This window comes from Bubalus bubalis, chromosome 21 (genome assembly GCF_019923935.1).
Source record: "Bubalus bubalis isolate 160015118507 breed Murrah chromosome 21, NDDB_SH_1, whole genome shotgun sequence".
NCBI lineage: Eukaryota > Metazoa > Chordata > Mammalia > Artiodactyla > Bovidae > Bubalus > Bubalus bubalis.
The window spans coordinates 57,433,671-57,455,770 of record NC_059177.1 but is presented as its reverse complement, the minus strand read 5'-3'; the positions used below and the strand labels follow the sequence as shown (position 1 = coordinate 57,455,770).

The following is a 22,100-nucleotide window of genomic DNA, read 5'->3' as shown; positions in this document are numbered from 1 at the left end:
CTCAACAGACTAGGAATAGAAGGAAACTACTTCCACTTAATACAAGTCATACATGAAAACTGCACAGTGGACATCGTATTCAGTGGTAGAAGATGAAAGCTTTTCCACTACGATCAGATATGAAGCAAGGTTGTCTGCTTTCACCTCTATTCAACATATTACAATAAGTTCTAGCCAGAGCAGTTAAGCAAGAAAAATAAAAGGTATTCAGATTGAAAAGAAAGAGTTAAAATTACCTGTTTGCAGATGATATGATCTTATATGGTTGTTGTTCAGTCGCTCAGTCCTCTCCAGCTCTTTGTGACCCCATGGACTGCAGCGTGCCAGACGTCCCTGTCCTTCACTGTCTCCCAGAGCTTGCTCAGACTCATCTCCATTGAGTCCATGATGCCATCCAACCATCTCATCCTCTGTCATCCTCCTGCTTTCTGTCTTTCCCAGCATCAGGTTCTTTTCTAATGAATCGGCTCTTCACATCAGGTAGCCAAAGTATTTGAATTTCAGCGCCAGTATCAGTCCTTCCAATGAATATTCAGGATTGATTTCCTTTAGGATTGACTGGTTTGATCTTCTTGCAGTCCAAGGGGCTCTCAAGAGTCTTCTCCAACACCACACTTCAAAAGCATCAATTCTCCAGTGCTCAGCCTTGTTTATGGTCCAACTCTCACATCCAAACATGATGACTGGAAAAACCATAGCTTTGACTAGATGGACTTTTGTTGGCAGAGTAATGTCTCTTTTAAAATACGCTGTCTAGGTTTGTCATAGCTTTTCTTATATGGAGAAAACCCTAAATATTCTACACAAAGGAAGCTGTTAGAACTAATAAATGAATTTAGCAAAGTAGCGGGCTACAAAGTCAACACAAAAGTCGGCTTTATTTCTATACATGAACAGTAAACAATAGAAATTATGAAAACAGTCCCATTTACAATAGTAACAAGAGTCAAACACTTAGAAATTAACAAAAGAGGTGAAAAACTTGTGCAATGAAAACTATAAACCATTGGTTAGGGAAATTAAAGAAGACATAAATGGAAACACATTCCATGTTCATGAATTGGAAGATTTGACATTGTTAAAATGTCAGTACTTCCCCAAGTAGTCTAAGGCTCGATATAATCACTATCAAAATGCCAAAGTTTTTTTTTAATTAATTGATTTATTTCGGCTGCACTGGGTCTCCACTGCTGATAGACTTTCTCTGGTTGTAGCGAGTGGAGGCCCCTCTCATCGCAGTGCGCTGACTTCTCATTGCAATGGCCTCTCTTGTTGCCGCGGCTCCCGGGCGCGCAGGCTCAGCAGTGTCAGCTCACGGCTGTAGAATGCAGGCTCAGCAGTTGTGACACATGGGCTTAGTTGCTCCATGACACATGTAATCTTTCTTGACCAGGGATAGAACCCATGTTCCCTGCATTGGCACACAGATTCTTAACCACTGGACCACTAAGGATGTCCCCTACAGATGTTTTTTTGAAGAAATAGAAAAACTCATCCTAAAAGTTATAAGAAATCTCAAGAGACCACTGGGTAGTCAAAAAAATCTTGAAAAAGAGCGACAGAGGAAAGACTTCCCTAGTGGTCCAGTGGCCAAGACTCTGTCCTTCCAATGCAGGGACCTGAGTTCAGTCCCTCATCAGGGAAGTGGATCCCACATGTTGCAACTGGAAGATGGTGCATGCTGCAACAAAGAAGATCCTGCAGGCCACAGCTAAGACCCAGTACAGCCACATAAATAAGTAAAAGCAAATAAATATTTTAAAAAGGACAGTAAAACTGGAGGACTCATAAAATTGCAAAACTTATTGCAAAGCTTTACTCATCAAACCAGTGCAGTATTGTCACCGTGACAAACATTAACCGGTGAAATGGAGTAGAGAACCCAGAAATAAAGGTTAACATATATGAGCAAATGATTTTTGACAGGGTTCCAAGACCATTCAATGGGGAAAAGATAGTCTTTTCAACAAATGATGATGGGAAAACTGGATATCCACATGCAAGAGAATGAAATTGGACCCTTACCTAACACCATATAGAAAAATTAACTCAAAATGGATCAAGGCTTTAAGACTTAAAACAGTAAAATGCTTAAAGAAAATGAGACAAAAACATTATGACATTGGATTTCACAATGATTCATGATTCAGTGAATCCGTAATCCAATCCATGATCCAATGACTCATTCCTTTGGATAAGTCACCAGAGGCATTGGCCAAGAAAGAGAAACATAGACATATTGCATTTCATGCATTTTTTAAATTTTGTGCATCAGAAGACACTATTGACAAGAAGAGAGTCCACAGAATGGCAGGGAATAATTGCAAATCATGTCTGATGAGGGAGTAATATCCAGAATATATAGAGAGCTTCTAAAACTTAAGAACAAAAAAACCTGATTCAAAAATGGGCAAAGGACTTGAATAGACATTTCTCAAAAGAAGATATAGGTGGCCCATAGACATATTAAAAGAGGCTCAACATCACTAACTATTGGGAGAATGGATATCAAAACTGCAATGAGATACTACCTCACCCCCAGTAGGATGATTACTGTCAAAAACCAGAAAACAAGTGCTGATGAAAATGTAGAGATATTGGAACCCTTGTGCACTGTTGGTAGGAATGTAAAATGGTACAGCCAGGTTTACTGTGGAAAACAGTATGGCAGTTCCTCAAAAATTAAACATGGGATTACCATATAATCTAGTGACTTCAATTCTCAGCAATACCCAAAAGAATTAGAAGCAGGGTCTCAAAGAGATGTTTCTACAAGTGTTCATAGCAGCTTTATTCACAGTAGCTAAAACATGGGTGGAACTCAACTGTCCATCAGTAAATGATGGATAAAGAATAGTTGGTCATGGGTCATCCCTGGAGATCCAGTGGTCAAGATGCCATGCTTCCAGGGCAGGGGGCATGAGTTCGATCCCTGGTTGGTTGGGGAACTAAGATCCACATGCCACATGGTGTGGTAAAAAAATAAAATTTGGTTTGTACCTATGGAATATTGTTCAGTCTTAAAAAGGAAGGGAATTCTGCAGTATTGTTACAATATCAGTGAACCTTGAGGACATTATACCACATGAAATATACCAGTCACAAAAAAGACAAATCCTGGATGACTCCACTTATACACGGTACTTAGTCATAAAGATAGGAAGTTAGACTGGCGGTTGCCAGGGGCTGAGGGGAGGATGGGGAGTTGTTGCTGCAGTTTCAGTTTTACAGAATGTAGAGAGTTAGGGGAATAGATGGTGGTAACAGCTGCACAGCACCGTGGATGCATTTGATGCCTCTGAACTGGCCTCTTTGCTAAGTTTTTGTTATATGTATTTTACCACAAGCACATGCAGAAAACTCCAAAACATCACACTCCAAGTCTCAGTCCATACACTCTGCCCTCTGCTGCAGGCTGAGATAAGCCAGCATCACAGAAGTGTTGAAGCCCGTTCCTTGAGCTGGAATTGAGACTTTTTGTCTTAAGTCAGAAGTATCACAAGGAATCCCTTCTGTATCCATGGCAGTAGGTGTCCTCTCTCTATCCAGAACGAGGCCGCCCTTGGGGAAACGTGGCTGGATTCACCATCCTGCATGAATGTTCCTGACACCCACTCGGTTGACTCACAGAGTGATGCCTGTTTCATAAGACCTGTGGGAGTTCCTGTCTCTGGAAGCATAAATGATTCCCAGTTATTTTGACTCTCAAAGGATGCAGCTCTCCTGCTGTCCCCAGCCCCTCTCCCCAGGTAAACAGGAGCATCTTGAGAAACCATTGTCTCAAACTGTCCTTAACCTCTTCGTCTCCAGCTACAGGCAAACCCAAAAATACAGACGATGCTTTGGCATCGCCGCAGCGAGGAGCAGGAGCGGGAACCTCTGCCTCCGAGGTTACCGAGTTGAACGACCCTTGTCCTGAAGCCCGGGAGAAGCTGCAGGAGATGTGTCGCATTATGTGAGCACCTCAGAGGTTGGGGCAGGTGGGAAAGGAGGGCATGGCCTGTGTGTGCGGAAGGGGGATCCTGGGCGTGTTGGCCACCCGGTGCCCCCAGCGACAGTGGAGGGGTGATTGTCGTCCCTCACACGCACATCCCTAGTCCTTCGCCGTTCATAGTCCTTTTTAGTCCTGCTGTAACCTTATGAAGAAGGTAGGTTTATGCTCATTCTGCAGATGAGGAAACTGAGGTACCCCAAGTGCATGGTAGTAAAGCATTGTCTGAGGTCCTCCAGCTCAGTGAGCCTGACCCAGGGCAATGCTTTTTGCCTCCTCACCAGTCAGACCCCTTTGCATGGCTTCTTATAATTTACACACTCTTATAGTTAAGCATGTTTATTTTTTAACAATTTGTTAGATGTTCTCTTTGGAAAAAAAGAAACACCTCTCAAACAAAACATATCTACATGGGTGATTAATGACATTTATGATTTTGTGGGTCACGAGGCCTAGCAGGTGAACCTGCATTTGCCTTGTTCCCTGGAACAAGGCCCATGAAGGACTTCAAACATAGTCACATCTAAGCATATGTATGTCCTGGAGCTCCAGGAAGACTGTCTCTGCAGCTGTAGAGCTTGGGTAGAGGGCAGCCACCCAGTTTGCTCATAACTATGACATTTCAGAAGGAAACTGTCTTCCTTTGTAACCTCAGGATTGGGAGGGGATCAGAGCCTCCAGCTCCCCACCCCGTTCTGCACACAGGCCCACCCCATGGGTCTCCACCACTGTGCAAAAGGTGGAAATGAGGCCAGGAGTGGTCTGACGGGTACAGCCCTTCTCAGTTCTTCCTAAAAGCATTACCTGTGAGGATGAGGTGTTGGGGTGGGAGAAGGTCCTCCGGGGACAGGGAGATGGGATGGGAGTCTCGGGAGCTGGGGAGGAGCTACAGGGAGCCTCCCTGGTGAGTGAGAGCCAAGTGGCTAGAAGACATGTTGATCTCCTTCCCTGCAGAGAAGCCGAAAGGGTCTCGTGGAAAGGGAGGAATATCTTCTACCCCATCATCATACGCAACTACAGGGCAAAGATGTCCCCTCATCTAATGTCGACCCCCAAAGGGGATGCTCAGACCCAGAGCTCCCACCACCCTCACCCTCCGGGTGTTCAGACTTATGCTCCCGCCCCTCACCAGCCTCCCGCCCACCACCTCCACTCCCACCGGCACTCTCTGGAGTGGAAGGGGCCCAGGAAGGTCATCAAGTTGCATTACTCCTTCTACGATGGGTCCTCCTTCGTTTAGTATCCTTCTGTTCGGTCCTTTCTCCCCGCAGCTCAGCCCGGAGAACTCCAGGGTTTGAAAAAGCTGGGGTTTCCTTTGGCTTTTCAGTTTATCAGAGAAGCCTGGTGACCAGTGCTTCGGGGTATTAAGAATTGGTCCAGGTCAGAGGAAGAAGTCCTGAGAGTCAAGCCTCCAGTTCAGGTCCTGTGGACCAGGATGCAACAAAACCAGCTGTGTATGATCGCGTGTCAGTCTGGGCTGGGGGTATAGTAATGGTCTCTGCCTTCGAGGCTCTCCCAAGCAAGAAGAGGTTAGAGACATAGAACATCTCTAGCTGAGACAAGGTGATAGGAGACCCTCAGTCCAGGTGGGAGACTCTTCATCTTTCTGTTCCAGGCTCATTAGATGAGCCCTGTGGTTCTTGAATACTTTGCCCACAAGATCCATGTATTTGGAGTCTAACCCACACCCCAGAACCCCACCTGGCATGTGCCTGCCCAGGTTGCTCTGCAGCAGAGGTCTGTCTGCGTTCGTGAGCATATGGGCAGCTGGGTCCCAGCCTCAGGGTGTGGGAGTGGCACAGGGGGACATATTTTCTCTTTGAGAATCTGATGAAAGGTGTAGACCCTCTTCCTAGAAACATGCACTCAGACATGCAGGAAAAACATGACCTGTGATTGCAGGGGTTCTGCAGACCCCCACAACTTGTTTGTGTACCTGGATTTTAGAACGCTAGATTGAGGAAAACTGAGCTTTCTAATATGCAAATCCTTGGCAGGTAAATGCTGAGGGTTATGCATATTTTAGAGTGAATGGAGTCAGATGGCTTTTTTCTTTCACAAATGTTTATCGAGTATCATATGTGATGATGAATAGAGTGAAAGTGCCACTTTACCTTGGAGGTGCAACTTGAATATGATTGCTTTCTTCTGAAATGAGGAAAAGGAGTTTGAATTTGGGTGTTGATGGTGAGAGAGGGCTCCCTTTGGAGAACAATCAGGGGGAGAAACAGTGTATCAGGAAGGCACCTTGGACCCTAATCTCCTTACGGGGGCCCTATCGCCCTCTCCCCAACATGCTCTAGAGCTGGACCGGACTCAGATGCACAGCCTGTTTGTCAGCAAGGCTCTGAGGCCAGAGAGGGCAGAGTGCTGACTCCAGACTCTGCAGCCTAAGTTGAAAGAGATGCAAAGAAACACCAATCTTTTCATTCTTGTCCCTTCATTGTAGCAACAGGGAAACCAAGACCCAGAGGGGTGGCTCACCCAATGCCACAGGGGAAACTGGTGGCAGAGCCAGACCTGGATCCAGGGTCTCCTGACCTCTATTCGGGGCCCTCTTCCCAGCACCATTTTTATGCCTTTCAGGATTATTCCCTCCCACAGAGAGCAGGACGGGTTCTGGAAGCCAGGGGGAAACCTCATTTTACTAATAAAACCACTAAGCACACAGGGTCTACCAGCTTTGGCAGAGAGGGTGGCTGTCCGAGCTGTCTCAACAGGCAGCTCAGCAGGGCTGCCGGCCATGGCCCCTCATTTTCTTTGGCTTCCTCTCCACTGAACTGGGCATTCAGAACTGCAGTGCCTGTCACAGGAGTCCTGTTGTTTCTCTGGCCATAAATGAGTGCATTCATCACCCTCTGCTCAGCCCTGCTTCCAGGGCACCCTGTATGTTGAACCCAGCAAACTCCTTCTTAGGTAGCTGCTGCTCACAGGGGTCGTGGGGCTCCCCCTCTCTGACTCCACACTGCATTGAATGGGACCCCTTTTCTGACTCCACGCTGCATTGAATGGGACCATTCCCCAGAGTTCATGAAGCCTGTGTCTGCCACCAGAGCAGGTGAACTAGTATAGATCAGGGGTTTGGGGGCCCGCAAGCAGCTCAGCCTTTTGGGATCCATACTCACTCCCCTGCCGCAGAATCCTGAAGGTCTCCTGCTGGAGACCTGAGCCATTGACGCTGGTGTGCTTGACCTGGTCCCCAGTGATCATCACATCCTGGCCGTTAGTGTAGTTCTGCTGTGGGAGGAGCGGAGGAGGGGCCTGGATTCTAGGCCCAGTTCTTGGTGACCCTGCCCAAGCCACCGCATCCCTCTGGGACTTACTCCTCTCCATTACAAAATGACGAAGTGGGACCCGGTGATCTTGAAGGACAGCGTCTGTGTCACTGTGACAAAATGGCCAAAACACAAGTGCAGCTGGTGGATTGAGTCTTCCTCCCCACCTCCCCACCCCTTAGTCTAGCCAGAGTTTTGTTAACTTCACAGGTCTTTTCAGCAACCAGTTTGGCGTGTTTCTGGTTCTCTCCATTGTCTTTTTCTGTTCCTTATTTTCTTGTATTATTTCCCACTTCTGCTAGCTTTAGTTTTACTTTGCTCTTTTAATAGCTCATTACAGTGGAAGGTTCAGTTGTTGATTTGATATCATTCTCCTTTAGTTCAAATATTTTATAAAAATGTATTGGAATATAATTGATTTACAATGTTAGTAGTTTCTGCTGTACAGTGAAGTGAATCTCCACTCTTTTTAATTTTTTTCATCTTTTAAAAAATTGATATGTAGTTGATTTACTATATCTACTCTTTCTAAGATTCTTTTCCCATATTGGTCATGGCAGAGTGTTGAGAATAATTCTCTGTGCCACCCAGTAGGTTCTTAGTTATCTACTTTTTATATAGTGGTGTGTATATGTCAGTCCCAGTCTCCCAGTTTATCTCCCCCCACACCCTTTCCCTCCTGGTAACCACAAGCTTGTTTTCTACATCTGGGACTATATTTCTGTTTTGTAAATAAGTTCATTTGTACTATTTTTTTATTCTTCATATAAGCAATATCATATGATATTTGTCCTTCTCTGACTTATTTCACTTAGTATGATAATCTCCAGGTCCATCCATGTTGCTACAAATGGCATTATTTCATTCTTTTTAATGGCTGAGTACTATTCCATTGTATATGTGTGCCACATCTTCTTTATGCATTCCTCTGTCAGTGGACATTTAGGTTGCTTCCATGTCTTGGCTGTTGTCAACAGTGCTGCAGTGAACACTGGGGTGCTCATTCGAACCATGTTTTTCTCCAGATACATACCCAAGAGTGGGATTGCTGAATTATAGCTCTCCAATATACTTTTCTCCGTATTTTCTAGTTATTTTCTTAGTGGTTCCCTGGTATAATGGGATATAATTATTAAGATACAGTCACATTGGATTAGAATGAGTCCTCATCTGCTGGTGTCCTTATAAGAAGAGAAAACAAACACGCAGAGAAAACGATCATGTGATGATTGAGATAAAGGTTAGAATGATGTGTCTGTAAACAAAGGAATCCTGAAGATTCTTGGTAACCACCAGAAAAATAGGAAGAGGCAAGGAAGTGTTCTTCCCCAGAGCCTCTGAGAACATAGCCCTATCAGCGCTTTGATTTCAGATTTCTAGACTCCAGACCATGAGAGAATAAACTTCTGCTGTTTAAGTCATCCAGTTTGTGATACTTAGTTACAATACCCCCAAGAAATTAATTACAATTGACAATAAATTAGTTTGAGTAAATACCAACATAAGCTCAATAGCATATAAGACTCTGCTCCTATACAGCTCCATTCCGCCTCCTTTATTTTGTTATTAACAGAAATTAACTCTTTATATATACATTGTGTGCCATTAACATAGATTTACAATTATTATTTTATGTAATTGTACTTTCAAATTATATGGGAAAAAATACTTATAAACCAAAAATAATATAATACTGAATCATATATTTACTTACGTAGTTACCTTTATCAGTGTTCTTTCTTCCTTTGTATGTCTTTGAGTTATTTTCAAGTGTGTTTTCACATCCTGGCAACGTTATGTTGCAAATCCTTCAAACTCAGCTTCAACAGTACCTGAACTGAGAACTTCCAGATGTACAAGCTGAATTTCAGAGAGGCAGAGGAACCAGAGATCAAATTTCCAACATTCATTGGATCATGGAGAAAGCAAGGGAATTCCAGAAAAACATCTATGTCTGCTTCACTGGCTACACTAAAGCCTTGACTGTGCAGATCACAGCAAACTGTGGAAAATTCTTGAAAAGATGGGAGTACCAGACCACTTTAACTCTCTTCTGAGAAACCTGTGTCTGGGTCAAGAAGCAACAGTTAGAACTGGACATGGAACAATGGACTGGTTCCAAATTGGGGAAGGGGTATGACAAAGCTGTAAGTTGTCACCCTGCCTATTTAACTTATATGTAGAGTTCATCATGGAAAATGCCAGGCTGGATGAATCACAAGCTGGAATCAAGATTGTCAGGAGAAATATCAGTAACCTTAGATATGCAGATGATACCACTCTAATGGCAGAAAGTGAAGAGGAAGTAAAGAGTCTCTTGATGAGGGTGAAAGAAGAGAGTGAAAAAACTGGCTTAACACTCAACATTCAGAAAACTAAGATAATGGCATCCGGTCCCATCACTTCATGGCAAACAGAAGAGGAAAAAGTGGAAGCAGTGGCAGATTTTATTTTCCTGGGCTCCAGAATCACTGCAGACAATGACTGTAGCCATGAAATTAAAAGACGCTCCTTGGAAGGAAAGCTATGACCAACCTAGATAGCATATTAAAAAGCAGAGACATCTCTTGGCCGACAAAGTTCCATATAGTCAAAGCTATGGTTTTCCCAGTAGTCATGTATGAATGTGAGAGCTGGACCATAAAAGAAGGCTGAGTACTGAAGAACTGATGCTTTCAAATTGTGGTGCTGGAGAAGACTCTTGAGAGTCCCTTGGACAGCATGGAGATGAAACCAGTCAACCCTAAAGGAAATCAATCCTGAATATTCATTGGAAGGACTGATGCTGAAGCTCCAGTACTTTGGCCACCTGTTGGCAAAGAGCCGATTCACTGGAAAAGATCTTGATGCTGGGAAAGATTGAAGGCAAAAGAAGAAAGATGAGGCAGAAGATGAGATGGTTAGATAGCATTACCGACTTAATGGACATGAATTTGAGCAAACTCTGGGAGATAGTGGAGGACCAAGAAACCTGGTGTGCTGCAGTCCATGGAGTTGCAAAAAGTCAGTCGTGACTTAGTGACTGAAAAACAGCAAGAAGTGTTTTTTCATTTCAGCCTTAAGAACTTCTTTTAGCATTTTTTGTTGGGCAGGTGTACTAGTGGTTAACTCCCTCAGCTTTAGTTTATATGAAAAATTTTAATTTCTCCTTCATTTTGAAGAATAGTTTTACTCGATATAGAAGTCTTGGTTGATAGCTTTTTTCTTTCAGCTCTTTAAATATTACATCCCAGTACCTCTGGCCTCCTTGTTTGTTTGTTTGTTTTTTCTTTTTTTTTTAATTTTATTTTATTTTTAAACTTTACAATATTGTATTGGTTTTGCCAAATATCGAAATGAATCCACCACAGGTACACATGTGTTCCCCATCCTGAACCTTCCTCCCTCCTCCCTCCCCATACCATCCCTCTGGGTCGTCCCAGTGCACCAGCCCCAAGCATCCAGTATCGTGCATCAAACCTGGACTGGCGACTCGTTTCATACATGATATTCTACATGTTTCAATGCCATTCTCCCAAATCTTCCCACCCTCTCCCTCTCCCACCGAGTCCATAAGACTGTTCTATACATCAGTGCCTCCTTGTTTTTTGATGAGAAATTGGCCAATCATATTAAGGATCCTTTGTACATGACAAGTCTCTTCTTTTGCTGCTTTCAAGAGTCTTTGTCTTTATGCCATTTGATAATAATGTGTCTCAGTGTGGCTCTGTTTGGATTTATTGTACTTGGAGTTTGTTGAGTTTCTTGAACATATACAGTCATATCTTCCATGAAAAGTTTTCACCCATTGTATCTTCAAACATTCTTTCTGTCCCCCTACTTCATCTTTGGGACTCCTGTTATGCATATATTGGGATTTTTTTTTTTAATTTATATTTTAATTGGAGGAAAGTTGCTTTACAATGTTGTGCTTTCCATGAGGCACCTGAGAGCAGAACCTGGAGAGTTTCTGTTATTTCTACTTAACCATGTCTGCCAGCTATCCCTCTGGGAACATCGCCATGTGTCAGATCCCCACGTGCTGCAGAGGGAGAGCCATCACCTGCCTCTTTAACGACACACCCAGCTTCTCCTTCCTGGCCCTGTTCAATGCTGAAGGCCAGGGCTGTGTTCACTACAACTTAAAGGCCCGGTGAGTAGGTGGGAGGAGTCTTGGCCCCTGGAAGAATCTCTGAGGGTGATGAAGTGGGGCACTGACGTAGAAGGTAGGAGCCCCTGGTGAAAGAGGGGCCAGTCCGCGTCCAGAGGTCTAGGAACACAGCGTGGAGGGCCCAAGTGGTGCCTCAGGGGCACGGCTGCCCTGAGGCCCTTACTTGCTGGACCCATGTCACAGCCACCAAAAAGGGGAACTCCCCAAGTCCTGCTCCACTTGCTCCTCCAGAACACTAAGATGCTGACTGTCAGCTAGGTTCATGGAAGAATTCTTTAGGGAAGAGAAGTGTTTTATACTAGGAAACAGTGAAGGAGAGGCCATGGGTAGCACATATTCTTGGCAGCCAAATGTGGATTTTGTCTGATACTCTTAAGGAGCTGTGTTGGAAGAAATGACTTACTTTCATGAGACATATATTCCATTTCCCATTTTGGTGCCTGAGATCTTACATGCTCAAGCTCCTGGGCTGCAGGCACACATTCCATTTCTGTCTCCCTTGGGTTTAGCCTGAGTCTCCACCATCTCCCTCAGACCTGCGCTTCCTAGCAGACTCCCCCAAGTAGCATCAACAGATGTGAAGGGACCTCAGACCATGTTAGGCGGGGGAAGTGGGGCTACTTGCAAGAGTCCTAGTTCTTCCTTCTAGGGCAGAGTCTCAGCGTCCTGCCCTCTGATAGCCTGTAGTGATGAGGGCTTGCTTCAGGGGCCTGGAGGCAGCTCATCATTTATGTATCTCTCCTAGCTGCCCATACGTCTTGGTCTTGGATGAGGAAGGTGGTATCACCAACGACCAGAAGGGCTACGTAGTCCACAAGTGGAGCTGGACTTCTAAGACGGAGACTTTACTCTCTCTGGAATACAAGGTAGGGGTGGGCAGCAGAGGTAGGGCATTAAGAACCAGGAGGCTGCCTGTGTGACAGGAGCATGGCCTCTAGGAGCTTGTGATCTCATCCAGAGGTCTGTACGTTGATGGGCAGTGGCCCACGGTTGGCTGAAGTGAACTTTTCAGTTGCCTGCAGACTGTTGTACTGACCTTTCTTAGTAATATTCTTCCTATTGTATTTTTATTATTAACAATATTATGTTTTATAGTTTAAAATGTCCTTTATTTTAGGGATTAGCTGTTACAGTAGTTGATGGTTTTATTTTTAATGTCTAATGTGGCCGTAAGAAAAGTTACGTTATTTTGGTCCTCGTCAGTGTTTGTTTTTGTAATTTACTATCTGTAAAATAAAAAAACCCTGAGCATTAAAGGTAGCTGATAGACAAAAATCCTTTTTTCATTCTTTTGGTTGTTAAGCTATTCTTCAAAGTTTACTAATAAGTTAATGTTGAATTACTAGTACTAAATAACAACTGATTACATTAATTTACTAATAAAGCAAATTAGGTGTGCTTATCACTTTACCTATGGCAGAGTTTCTCATCCCTGGAACCACTGACATTTTCAGATGGGTAATTCTTTATGATAACTGTGCATTGTGGGATATTTATCAGTATCACCCCAGATGCCAGTGATACCCACTTTCCTAGTTAGAACAACCAAAAATATCTCCAGACAGCGCCAGAGGTTATCTGAGGGGCAAAAATCACCCATTGTTTAAAATCATCAACCTTGGGGATAGAAAGGTAGATTATACCCCTCAAGGAACTTAGAAGTCTAGGGGAATAATATGTGGTAGAGGAGGGTAAGCACTGTGAGACAGGGATTAGCTCATGGGTTGGGATTCAGAGAAAGATCATAGAACACAGAATCCACCCAAGGTAAGAGTTAACAGACAGAATCACTCTTGGAGTTTATGGTGGGGCTCACGCATCCTGTCTCATGCCCTTCCTGTTCATCCTCTACATTGGCCACTGGATTCTCATTCTTATAAGCCCATTCCTGTAGTCCATACCTCTGTTTAGAAACATTCAAGTCTTTGAACATGACTCACCTTTCCCACCCCATTGGCCTGAAATACATCTTCTCGCTCTGCCAATCCAAATCGTTCTTCCTTCAAACCCCTAGTCAGACTTCCTATCTTTGTGGCTCTCCAGTTCATGCCCATTTCTCTCTTCTTCCAGGGCCCACTGTCTGGATTAAAAGGCAATCCACACTGAAATGAGGAATTTCAATCATTGGACAATTAGTTATGCAGTGAAGAGGTTCTCAGTTGTGGCTGAATATCAGAATCACCCATGGCACTTTTAACAGACCCCAGACACAGCTCCACAGAGATCCAGATTGAGTTGGTCTGCTATGGGTTCTGGATTTTGTAGTTTTCACAAGTCTTTCTGCTTGACCAGGTCCCAGCTCCCCAGTCCAGAGGTGTATTGTTATTGCCTTAATATTTAACATTTTGTAGTTGTATGAAAAGTTTACAATTCAAAAAGATTATAAATTGCTCGCAAGCAGGCACCATATTATATGTCAGTGTGACCAAGTAGACAGAGAACTGGGATGAGGATCTGAGGAGCCAAGTACTAATGTCTTGCTGAACCCTGGCTGTGCAGCTTTCTAAAAACCACTCAGCTTCTCTGAGCCCTGGTGTCTCATCAGTACAAGATGGGTCACCAGAGCCTCCGTCCTTGCCTCACACTGCTTTTGTGAGAGCTGAAAGAAACCATGGTGGGGAGGGTGTTTCAGCAGTGCGTTTCAATTCATTCTTCTAGGCCCTAGAGCTGCATGCAGAAACGCATAGCAGGGTCCTGTCAGTCAGGGGTGGCCTGGAAGACACGGCGGCCTTGAGGTGTAGCGCGAGTGTGCACACTATTGTCACAGATACAGATGAGAAGGAGGGAAAGAACTCTGGGTAGAGGAATAGTACCTCCAAAGTTAGGCGTCAGTGTGGCATTGTTAAAAGTTCACAGGTGCTTTTCATGCAAGAAAAGAAGCCAGGGCTGTGTGTATCATGGGGTGGAGGCAAGAGGCATTGGATGTCAGGCCAGAAGTTTGCATCTGTCTTGAAGGCTACAGTGGCTAGTTTGTTTCTGCCCAGATATTTACCATTCCCAGCATTTTCATTCCTCTCTGAAAATCTGTTTTCCTCCTGGTATCATTTCTCTTCAGCCTGAAGAACTTCCTTTAGCATTTCTTGAAATGAACATCTTCTGGCAACGTTTTTCATGTGGAAAATGTTTTTATGAAAAAATATTTTTGTTGGGTATGAAATTCTGTTTGACTTCTTAAAAAATTAGCATTTTAAAGATGTTCCATAGTGTCTGTCCTCCATAGTTTCTGATGAGAAATCTCTGGTTATTTAAATCATTGTTCATTTTCTCTAGCTGCTTTCAAGATTTTCTGTTTTTGTTTTATAAGTTTGACTATGATGTTTCTACATGTGGTTATCTTCATATAAATTCTGTTTGGGGTTTACTGACCTTCTTTAATATGTAAATTCACATCTTTCATCAAATTTGGGAAGTCTTCTGCCCCTATTTGGGGGTGGGGGGAGTGCTCCAATCTCTTTCCATCTCTTCTGAGACTCCAGTTACATGTATTTTAGACCTTTTATGCTCAAAATTCTCCAAGCCAGGCTTCAGCAATATGTGAACCATGAAATTCCTGATGTTCAAGCTGGTTTTAGAAAAGGCAGAGGAACCAGAGATCAAATTGCCAACATCTGCTGGATCATGGAAAAAGCAAGAGAGTTCCAGAAAAACATCTATTTCTGCTTTATTGACTATGCCAAAGCCTTTGACTGTGTGGATCACAACAAACTGTGGAAAATTCTGAAAGAGATGGGCATACCAGACCACCTGACCTGCCTCTTGAGAAATCTGTATGCAGGTTAGGAAGCAACAGTTAGAACTGGACATGGAACAACAGACTGGTTCCAAATAGGAAAAGGAGTTTGTCAAGGCTGTATATTGTCACCCTGCTTATTTAACTTCTATGCAGAGTACATCATGAGAAACGCTGGGCTGGAAGAAGCACAAGCTGGAATCAAGATTGCTGGGAGAAACATCAATAACCTCAGATACGCAGATGACACCACCCTTATGGCAGAAGGTGAAGAGGAACTAAAAAGCCTTTTAATGAAAGTGAAAGTGGAGAGTGAAAAAGTTGGCTTAAAGCTCAACATTCAGAAAATGAAGATCATGGCATCTGGTTCCATCACTTCATGGGAAATAGATGGGGAAACAGTGGAAACAGTGTCAGACTTTATTTTTTGGGGCTCCAAAATCACTTCAGGTGGTGACTGCAGCCATGAAATTAAAAGACGCTTACTCCTTGGAAGGAAAGTTATGACCAACCTAGATAGCATATTCAAAAGCAGAGACATTACTTTGCCAACAAAGGTCCGTCTAGTCAAGGCTATGGTTTTTCCAGTGGTCATGTATGGATGTGAGAGTTGGACTCTGAAGAAAACTGAGCGCCGAAGAATTGATGCTTTTGAACTGTGGTGTTGGAAAAGACTCTTGAGAGTCCCTTGGATTGCAAGGAGATCCAACCAGTCCATTCTGAAGGAGATCAGCCCTGGGATTTCTTTGGAAGGAATGATGCTAAAGCTGAAACTCCAGTACTTTGGCCACCTCTTTCGATGAGTTGACTCATTGGAAAAGACTCTGATGCTGGGAGGGATTGGGGGCAGGAGGAGAAGGGGACGGTGGAGGATGAGATGGCTGGATGGCATCAGTGACTCGATGGACATGAGTCTGAGTGAACTCTGGGAGTTGGTGATGAACAGGGAGGCCTGGCGTGCTGCGATTCATGGGGTTGCAGAGTCGGACACGACTGAGCGACTGAACTGAACTGAAGATTGTCCTGAAGGTCCCTGAAGCTCTGCTGTTTTTGTTGTTGTTTAATATTTTTCTGTTTATTTTTCAGATTACATAATTTACATGGATATATCTCCAAGTTCACTGACTTTATTCTGTCATTTCCATTCTGCTGTTGTGCTAATCCTGTGAAGGTTAGAAATTCCAGGTATTTGTTTTCAACTCTGTAATTTCCATTTAGCTGCTATTTATATTTTCTGTTTGCTGAGATTTCCTAATTTTTTTCATCAGAAGTATGTCTTTCTTTGCTTTATGGAACATAGTTAAATTAGCTGCTATAAAGCCTTGTCTGCTAATTTCAACATCTGGGACATATCAGACAGTATTGGTCATTTGTTGCCTTGAGAATGGCTCACACTTCACTGGTTCTTCATATGTTGAGTCGTTTTGGATTGCCGACATTGTGGATGTTATGTTTTGGAGTCTCTGAGCTCTGATGTGTTGACTGTTTTGTTTTAACAGGCAGTGGACTTACTTAGAGTTATAGTGCAAACCTTGTCTCACCAGTAGTGGGCAGCAGCTCAAATCTCAGTTCAGTTTTCTGTTTCCCTGGAAGTAAGCTGCCTTGAGTCTGCACTGTTCACACGTGGTCCAGGGATCAGCTAGAGCCGTGGCCTGATTATCAGTAGCATCCAGGACTCTATTTCTCTACCCCTTCTGTAAAGCTCTCCTTACTTTCCTGTGACTGTGGGTTGCCCCAGGTTTTGTCCTTTGGTTCTTTGGGCCAGAGAGAACTCATCCCATGTTGGTCCTTTTAAGTTTTGACTCAGAAATCTGCCTGCTTTTGCTCACTCTTATGAGCCTTGGGATAGTTGTTTTGTTGTATTTTTCCCCATTCTGTGGGGGAAATCAACCTGGTAAGAGCTGACTCGGCTATTGGATCCTTCCATCTCCTTCATAGCTGCTTACAGGTTTGGGTTGGAAAGGGAAGGGGCAGTGGTGAAGAAACATCCTTACTTTTTCTGCTGACCCCTCAAAGAGAAATGGGGATTCTTTTGTCTTCTCCATGAAAGCAAGATTCTAACATAATAACCAGAAAGATCCTATGGCTCCCTCAGCCCCAGGCCAAGAGAGGCTTTGTGTTTTGCGGTGTGTCAGGAACAGTAGGTGGGACAGCAGAAGCAGGGACCCACCGAGTCCTGGTTCCTTCATCCACAGGTGAATGAGCAAATGAAGCTGACGGTGCTCGGGCAGGACACTATGATGGTCACCTTCACCTCCATGAATGAGACAGTAACGCTCCCCATATCGGCCAGCAACTGTCCCCACGGAATATCGCACGATAAGCGGGTAAGGCTCATAGACCAGTCACCCGGGGCTGAGCCCAGAGCGTCTCACCCCATACAAGGCCTGACCTCTTTCCCTGTCTAGTGGACTTCTGCTCATCATTCAGTGTCAGACTTTAGTACTGCCTTCTCTCTGAAACTTGTGTCGAGTGTCTTTCAGGTGCCTCAGAATCCAGCGCAGACTAGCTTAAGGATGGGAAGAGACAGTGTAGGCTCAGTAAACTGAAAAGTCAATCTGTAGATAGGCAGCGTCAGACATGACTGGATCCAGGCCCTCAAAGGGTTCTATAAGATCTTCCCATCCCCTCGCTCTGCCCTCCTGTTTGTTGGCTGCGTTCTCAAGGAGTTTTTCTCACCTTATGGTGACCAGATGGTCATGCGCCTCTCCAGGGTCATTGTTCTTCCAGCTTTGGTTTTCCCAAGAGAAAAAGAACCTCTTTTGCTATGTGTTCCAGTAGAGGTGCCAACACTAACATCATTGGTTCCATCTGGTGCCCATGCCTGGAATGTTCTCTGTGGCCAGAAGTGTGTGGTGCTCTCACTGGCCAGGCTTGAGTATCGTGTCCAACCCAGGAGCCGAGGGGTATGATCAGCCCCTGGTATACCACTTGAGCAAATGAGTAGGTAGGAGTGTGTTCCTGAAGGAAGATTATGGTGCTGTTGGCAGAAGAGGAAGAGTTGGTGCTGCATAGAACCAATGCCCGCGTGTTGATCCTCTCCACCACCTCCTTGCCCATCCCAGGTAGAGTCCTCCTGGCCCCTTACTCAGCCCTCCCAGCCATGAGTCACCTCATTCCAACACTGCTTTATTTATAAGCCAGCCTTCTCTACTGAACTGGGGATTCCTACTTGTGTTGTTGCCCCAGGACTCAGTACGAGGACTGCTTTAGATGAAGTACTTGCTAAGTGGGCAGGTGAGACAGTGGCAGAGTCTGGAAACCCAGTTCATTCACTGGGTCTTCATGGAACCTCCTCTGTGCTGGTCCATAGTATTGCAGAGAGATGGATAGGATGAAGGGGACAAAGTCCCTGATCCCCCAGGAGTTTAAAGTCTAGAGGAGAACAGTTGACATTCACCGTGAGACACTGGGGTAGCCAAGGACTCCTTGGTGGCACCAGCCACTGGCATTACACACAAGGGATTGGCTTGCTTGGAGTGGAAGCAGGGGGACCACACCTCCCAGTCTTCCCCGGCCCAGTTCTGGTTTACACCTGTCAGCCCAGAAATTATTAGTAGCATCCCTTTCACTCTTAGGCTTCCCTTGTGGCTTAGCTGGTAAAGAATGCACCTGCAATGCAGGAAACCTGGGTTCGATCCCTGGGTTGGGAAGATCCCCTGGAGAAGGGAATGGCTACCCACTCTAGTATTCTGGCCTGGAGAATTCCATGGACTGTATAGCCCATGGGGTGGCAAAGAGTCAGATACAACTGAGCAACTTTCACTTCACTTGCACTCTCAGAGGTGTCCCAGTTTCCCTTTCTGTGGGCACAGGCGAGGCAGACATTTGTTGGAGACAATCCCATGGACGGAGGAGCCTGGTGGGCTGTCGTCCATGGGGTCGCTAAGAGTCGGACACAACTGAGCAACTTCCCTTTCACTTTTCACTTTCATGCATTGGAGTAGGAAATGGCAACCCACTCCAGTGTTCTTGCCTGGAGAATCCCAGGGATGGGGGAGGCTGGTGGGCTGCGTCTATGGGGTCGCCCAGAGTCGGACACGACTGAAGTGACTTAGCAGCAGCAGCAGCAGCAGTGATATCTGAGCAAGATACAGAGAACTCCTGTATTTCTCCTGGAGGGAAGCATTGCACTGTTTTTTCTTACATTTTGGTAGCATTTCAACTTTTAAAATTGATTAACTAATTCAATAAACATAAATTGGCACCTGCCATGTGCTGGATTGCCCGCCAGGGATATTTAAGAAGCCTCACTCCTTCTCATCTGTGAAATACGTTCAGCCTAATGGAAGGGGCAAAAGCATCACCGTGGTTGTGATGCAGCTTCACCGGCTTGGTGTAGGGGAGCGAGGGAAGCTGAGGGGGTGCTGGGTTCATTCAAGGGTCTCATCAAGCAGCCAGGAAACTCAGATGCCTGTGACTTCAGCCTACACTCCCCACACCAAAGACCAAAGCAGCCTCAGGGTTTTGGGTCCCTCTGGGCTGAGACAAATGACTGTGCGGAGTCCGTGCTGTCAATTTGGCCCCCTGCTCTTACCCTAAATGTCACTGTTGGTGCCTAGGTTCCCAGAATGTGTGCGGTCCCATGTCTATATTTCTTGAAAACCTTTTTATACTGTATTTTTTAAATGTGCATTGATTTATCAAGGCAGTAGGTAATAGAAAAACTTTGTTCCTGTAAAATTGCGGTAATGCATCTTTTATCTGGCACCCTCCTGTCTGATAATCTTTCAAATTTGGAACACGGCTGAGAACCACGATGTAAGCAGTTGAAGACCCTCATGAAACAGCCGAGAGAAGTCACGCTTAAGTCCACATACCAAACATGCCCTCTGGGCCTCGGAAAGCCCCACAGTCATTCACATCTTACGTTTCCTTAACTAAGCGCAGCCTTCGTGAGCTAGAATTAGAGGTCCAGAGCCTTGTGTTCCAACACGGGAGCTGTGAGTCACAGATGCCTGCTGAGCACTTGAAATGTGACAGCTCGAGGCTGAGATGGGCTGGAAGTTCAAAGACTCAGTGTGAAAAGTGAACGTCACAGTTCTTACTGATCATTTATTTTGATTACATGTTGCAGTCATCATATTTTTGACCTATTGTGTTAGATAAACATGTTATTAGAATTGATTTCATCTTCTGAGAACTTTTTAATGTGACTTCAGAAACATTTAAAACCACATGTGCAGCTTGCCTTATATCTCTAGCAGATCTACAGCAGGAATCTAAAGGTAAAATTCCCACTACAAGAAGCTTGCAGAGGCTGACGGTGCAGAAGGAAGCTGAAAGTTGTTTATTAACGAGTACACTGTAACTCTTTCTTTTTTATTTTTTTAAATTATTTAAGTATGGTAACACATTTACAGGAGATTTTAAAAATACAGAACAAACTTATATACAGTTCTACTATATATTACAGTTATTTTTTAAGTAGAGAAATTAAGATTTTAGTTGGAGTTTCAATATGAAACTCAAAAATTAATAGAATTAATAGATTGGAAAAAGTAGAAGGATACAGTAGACATGAAGAGCACTATGAACCAATTCAACATACTTAAGATTTAGATATACAATTTTCACACAACAACAGGATATAAATTCTGTTTAAGTTCCCACAGACCGTAAAGTAGGAAACACTGGAACATATCCAGCGACATAAAACAACCTGCAAAAATTTCATGGTCTAAAGGTATTGAAATCATACACGAACGTTGTAACTCAAAAAGCATAACTGTCTTGGGGACATTTAGTGTAGGGATAAATAGGCAAATACATTAAAACAGCTTCTGAAAACCACTGCATTCTCGATGGTAGTCTCGATGTTGATGTTGACAGAGGAAACTGACTTGCCCCAAAGCATCCTCGTCATAACCCCTTCTCTTTGAGAATGCAGGTGGTGTACTGGATTTTACAACCTTCTGACCAGAAAAACAACAAATGAGGAACTATTAAGCTTATTGTGGGTAGCAGGATTTCCAAATGTCAAGCCTCACAGGTTAAACATCTCAATATTTTTATGTGAAATCTTGAGAAAGAGAGCCTTGTCTAGGAGGGGGCCTCGGGCCATCTCATCTACCATCTCTTCCTGTGTCTCAGATTCCCCATTGGTATAGTAAAGTGTAAAGGCCCACCCAACTTTCCCACACTTCTTTCCTGGGATTTTAAAATTCCGTTCAGCTCCATCATGAGTGTGTGTGTGTGTGTGTGTGTGTGTGTGTGTGTGTGTATTTGGGGCTACCTGTCACCCATCAGCAAACCTGTGGTCATCTAGGGAAGCTGAGGATGTGGGTAAGGTGGCCTCTTTGCTCACAGTCCCTGTCATTGGAAAACTTGTTAAATGGTTCCCCAGACACGCATTACCCTGGAAGGAACCACCCATCAGAGTGACAGGCAGAGTGGCAGTCCCAGATTTTATGGCCCTGCAGTCAGGCTCCTCACTAAATATTTCTATCAAGGCAGCACTTTGGAAGCAAGGAAATGCCTCATTTTAAATGCTTTATTCACCCAGTACTGCCTCAAATCCTTTTTGGAAGCAAGACTGGGTATAAATTAAAAATAAATAAAATTAGTCCAGAGACAGAGATTGGGACCAACCATCAGAAGGATGGTTGAGGCTTTGCTGTTAATCGGGGCATTTTTTACAGAAGCCTTGCCTGCAGGACAAGAGAGACGTGTAGCTGACATCACAGTTCTTCAAAAATCTGTCCACCGCCCACCCTGTTCTCTACTTGAGGCTTCAATTCTTCAGGGGAAAAATTACTTCCCACCTCCTCTGTGTGAAGTGGGAGATACAGACATCATGGACCCTGCTTCAGGGGACTGGTGAAGTTTTAGGGATAAAGAAAGTAAAAGGTGATCAGAATCCAGGGCAGAAAAGCCAGGAATGAGCAGGTGTGCAAGCTCAGCATGGAGAGTGATTACTGCTGGCTTAGCAAGTAGGCCAGGACTTCCTGGAAA

General features: G+C 44.3%; 1 protein-coding gene across 2 annotated transcripts in view; it reads left to right on the top strand.

The window, feature by feature from the left end:
• C21H3orf20 (chromosome 21 C3orf20 homolog) overlaps window positions 1–22,100 on the top strand; it is a 62,535-nt gene that overhangs the window by 21,876 nt on the left and 18,559 nt on the right. For both annotated transcript variants that reach the window (XM_044934323.2, XM_044934322.2), the window contains exons 6-10: window positions 3,811–3,955; window positions 4,946–5,230; window positions 11,246–11,398; window positions 12,162–12,282; window positions 17,342–17,473. In XM_044934323.2, the coding sequence (XP_044790258.1) occupies window positions 3,811–3,955; window positions 4,946–5,230; window positions 11,246–11,398; window positions 12,162–12,282; window positions 17,342–17,473 (836 nt within the window). The remainder of the gene's footprint in view (window positions 1–3,810; window positions 3,956–4,945; window positions 5,231–11,245; window positions 11,399–12,161; window positions 12,283–17,341; window positions 17,474–22,100) is intronic.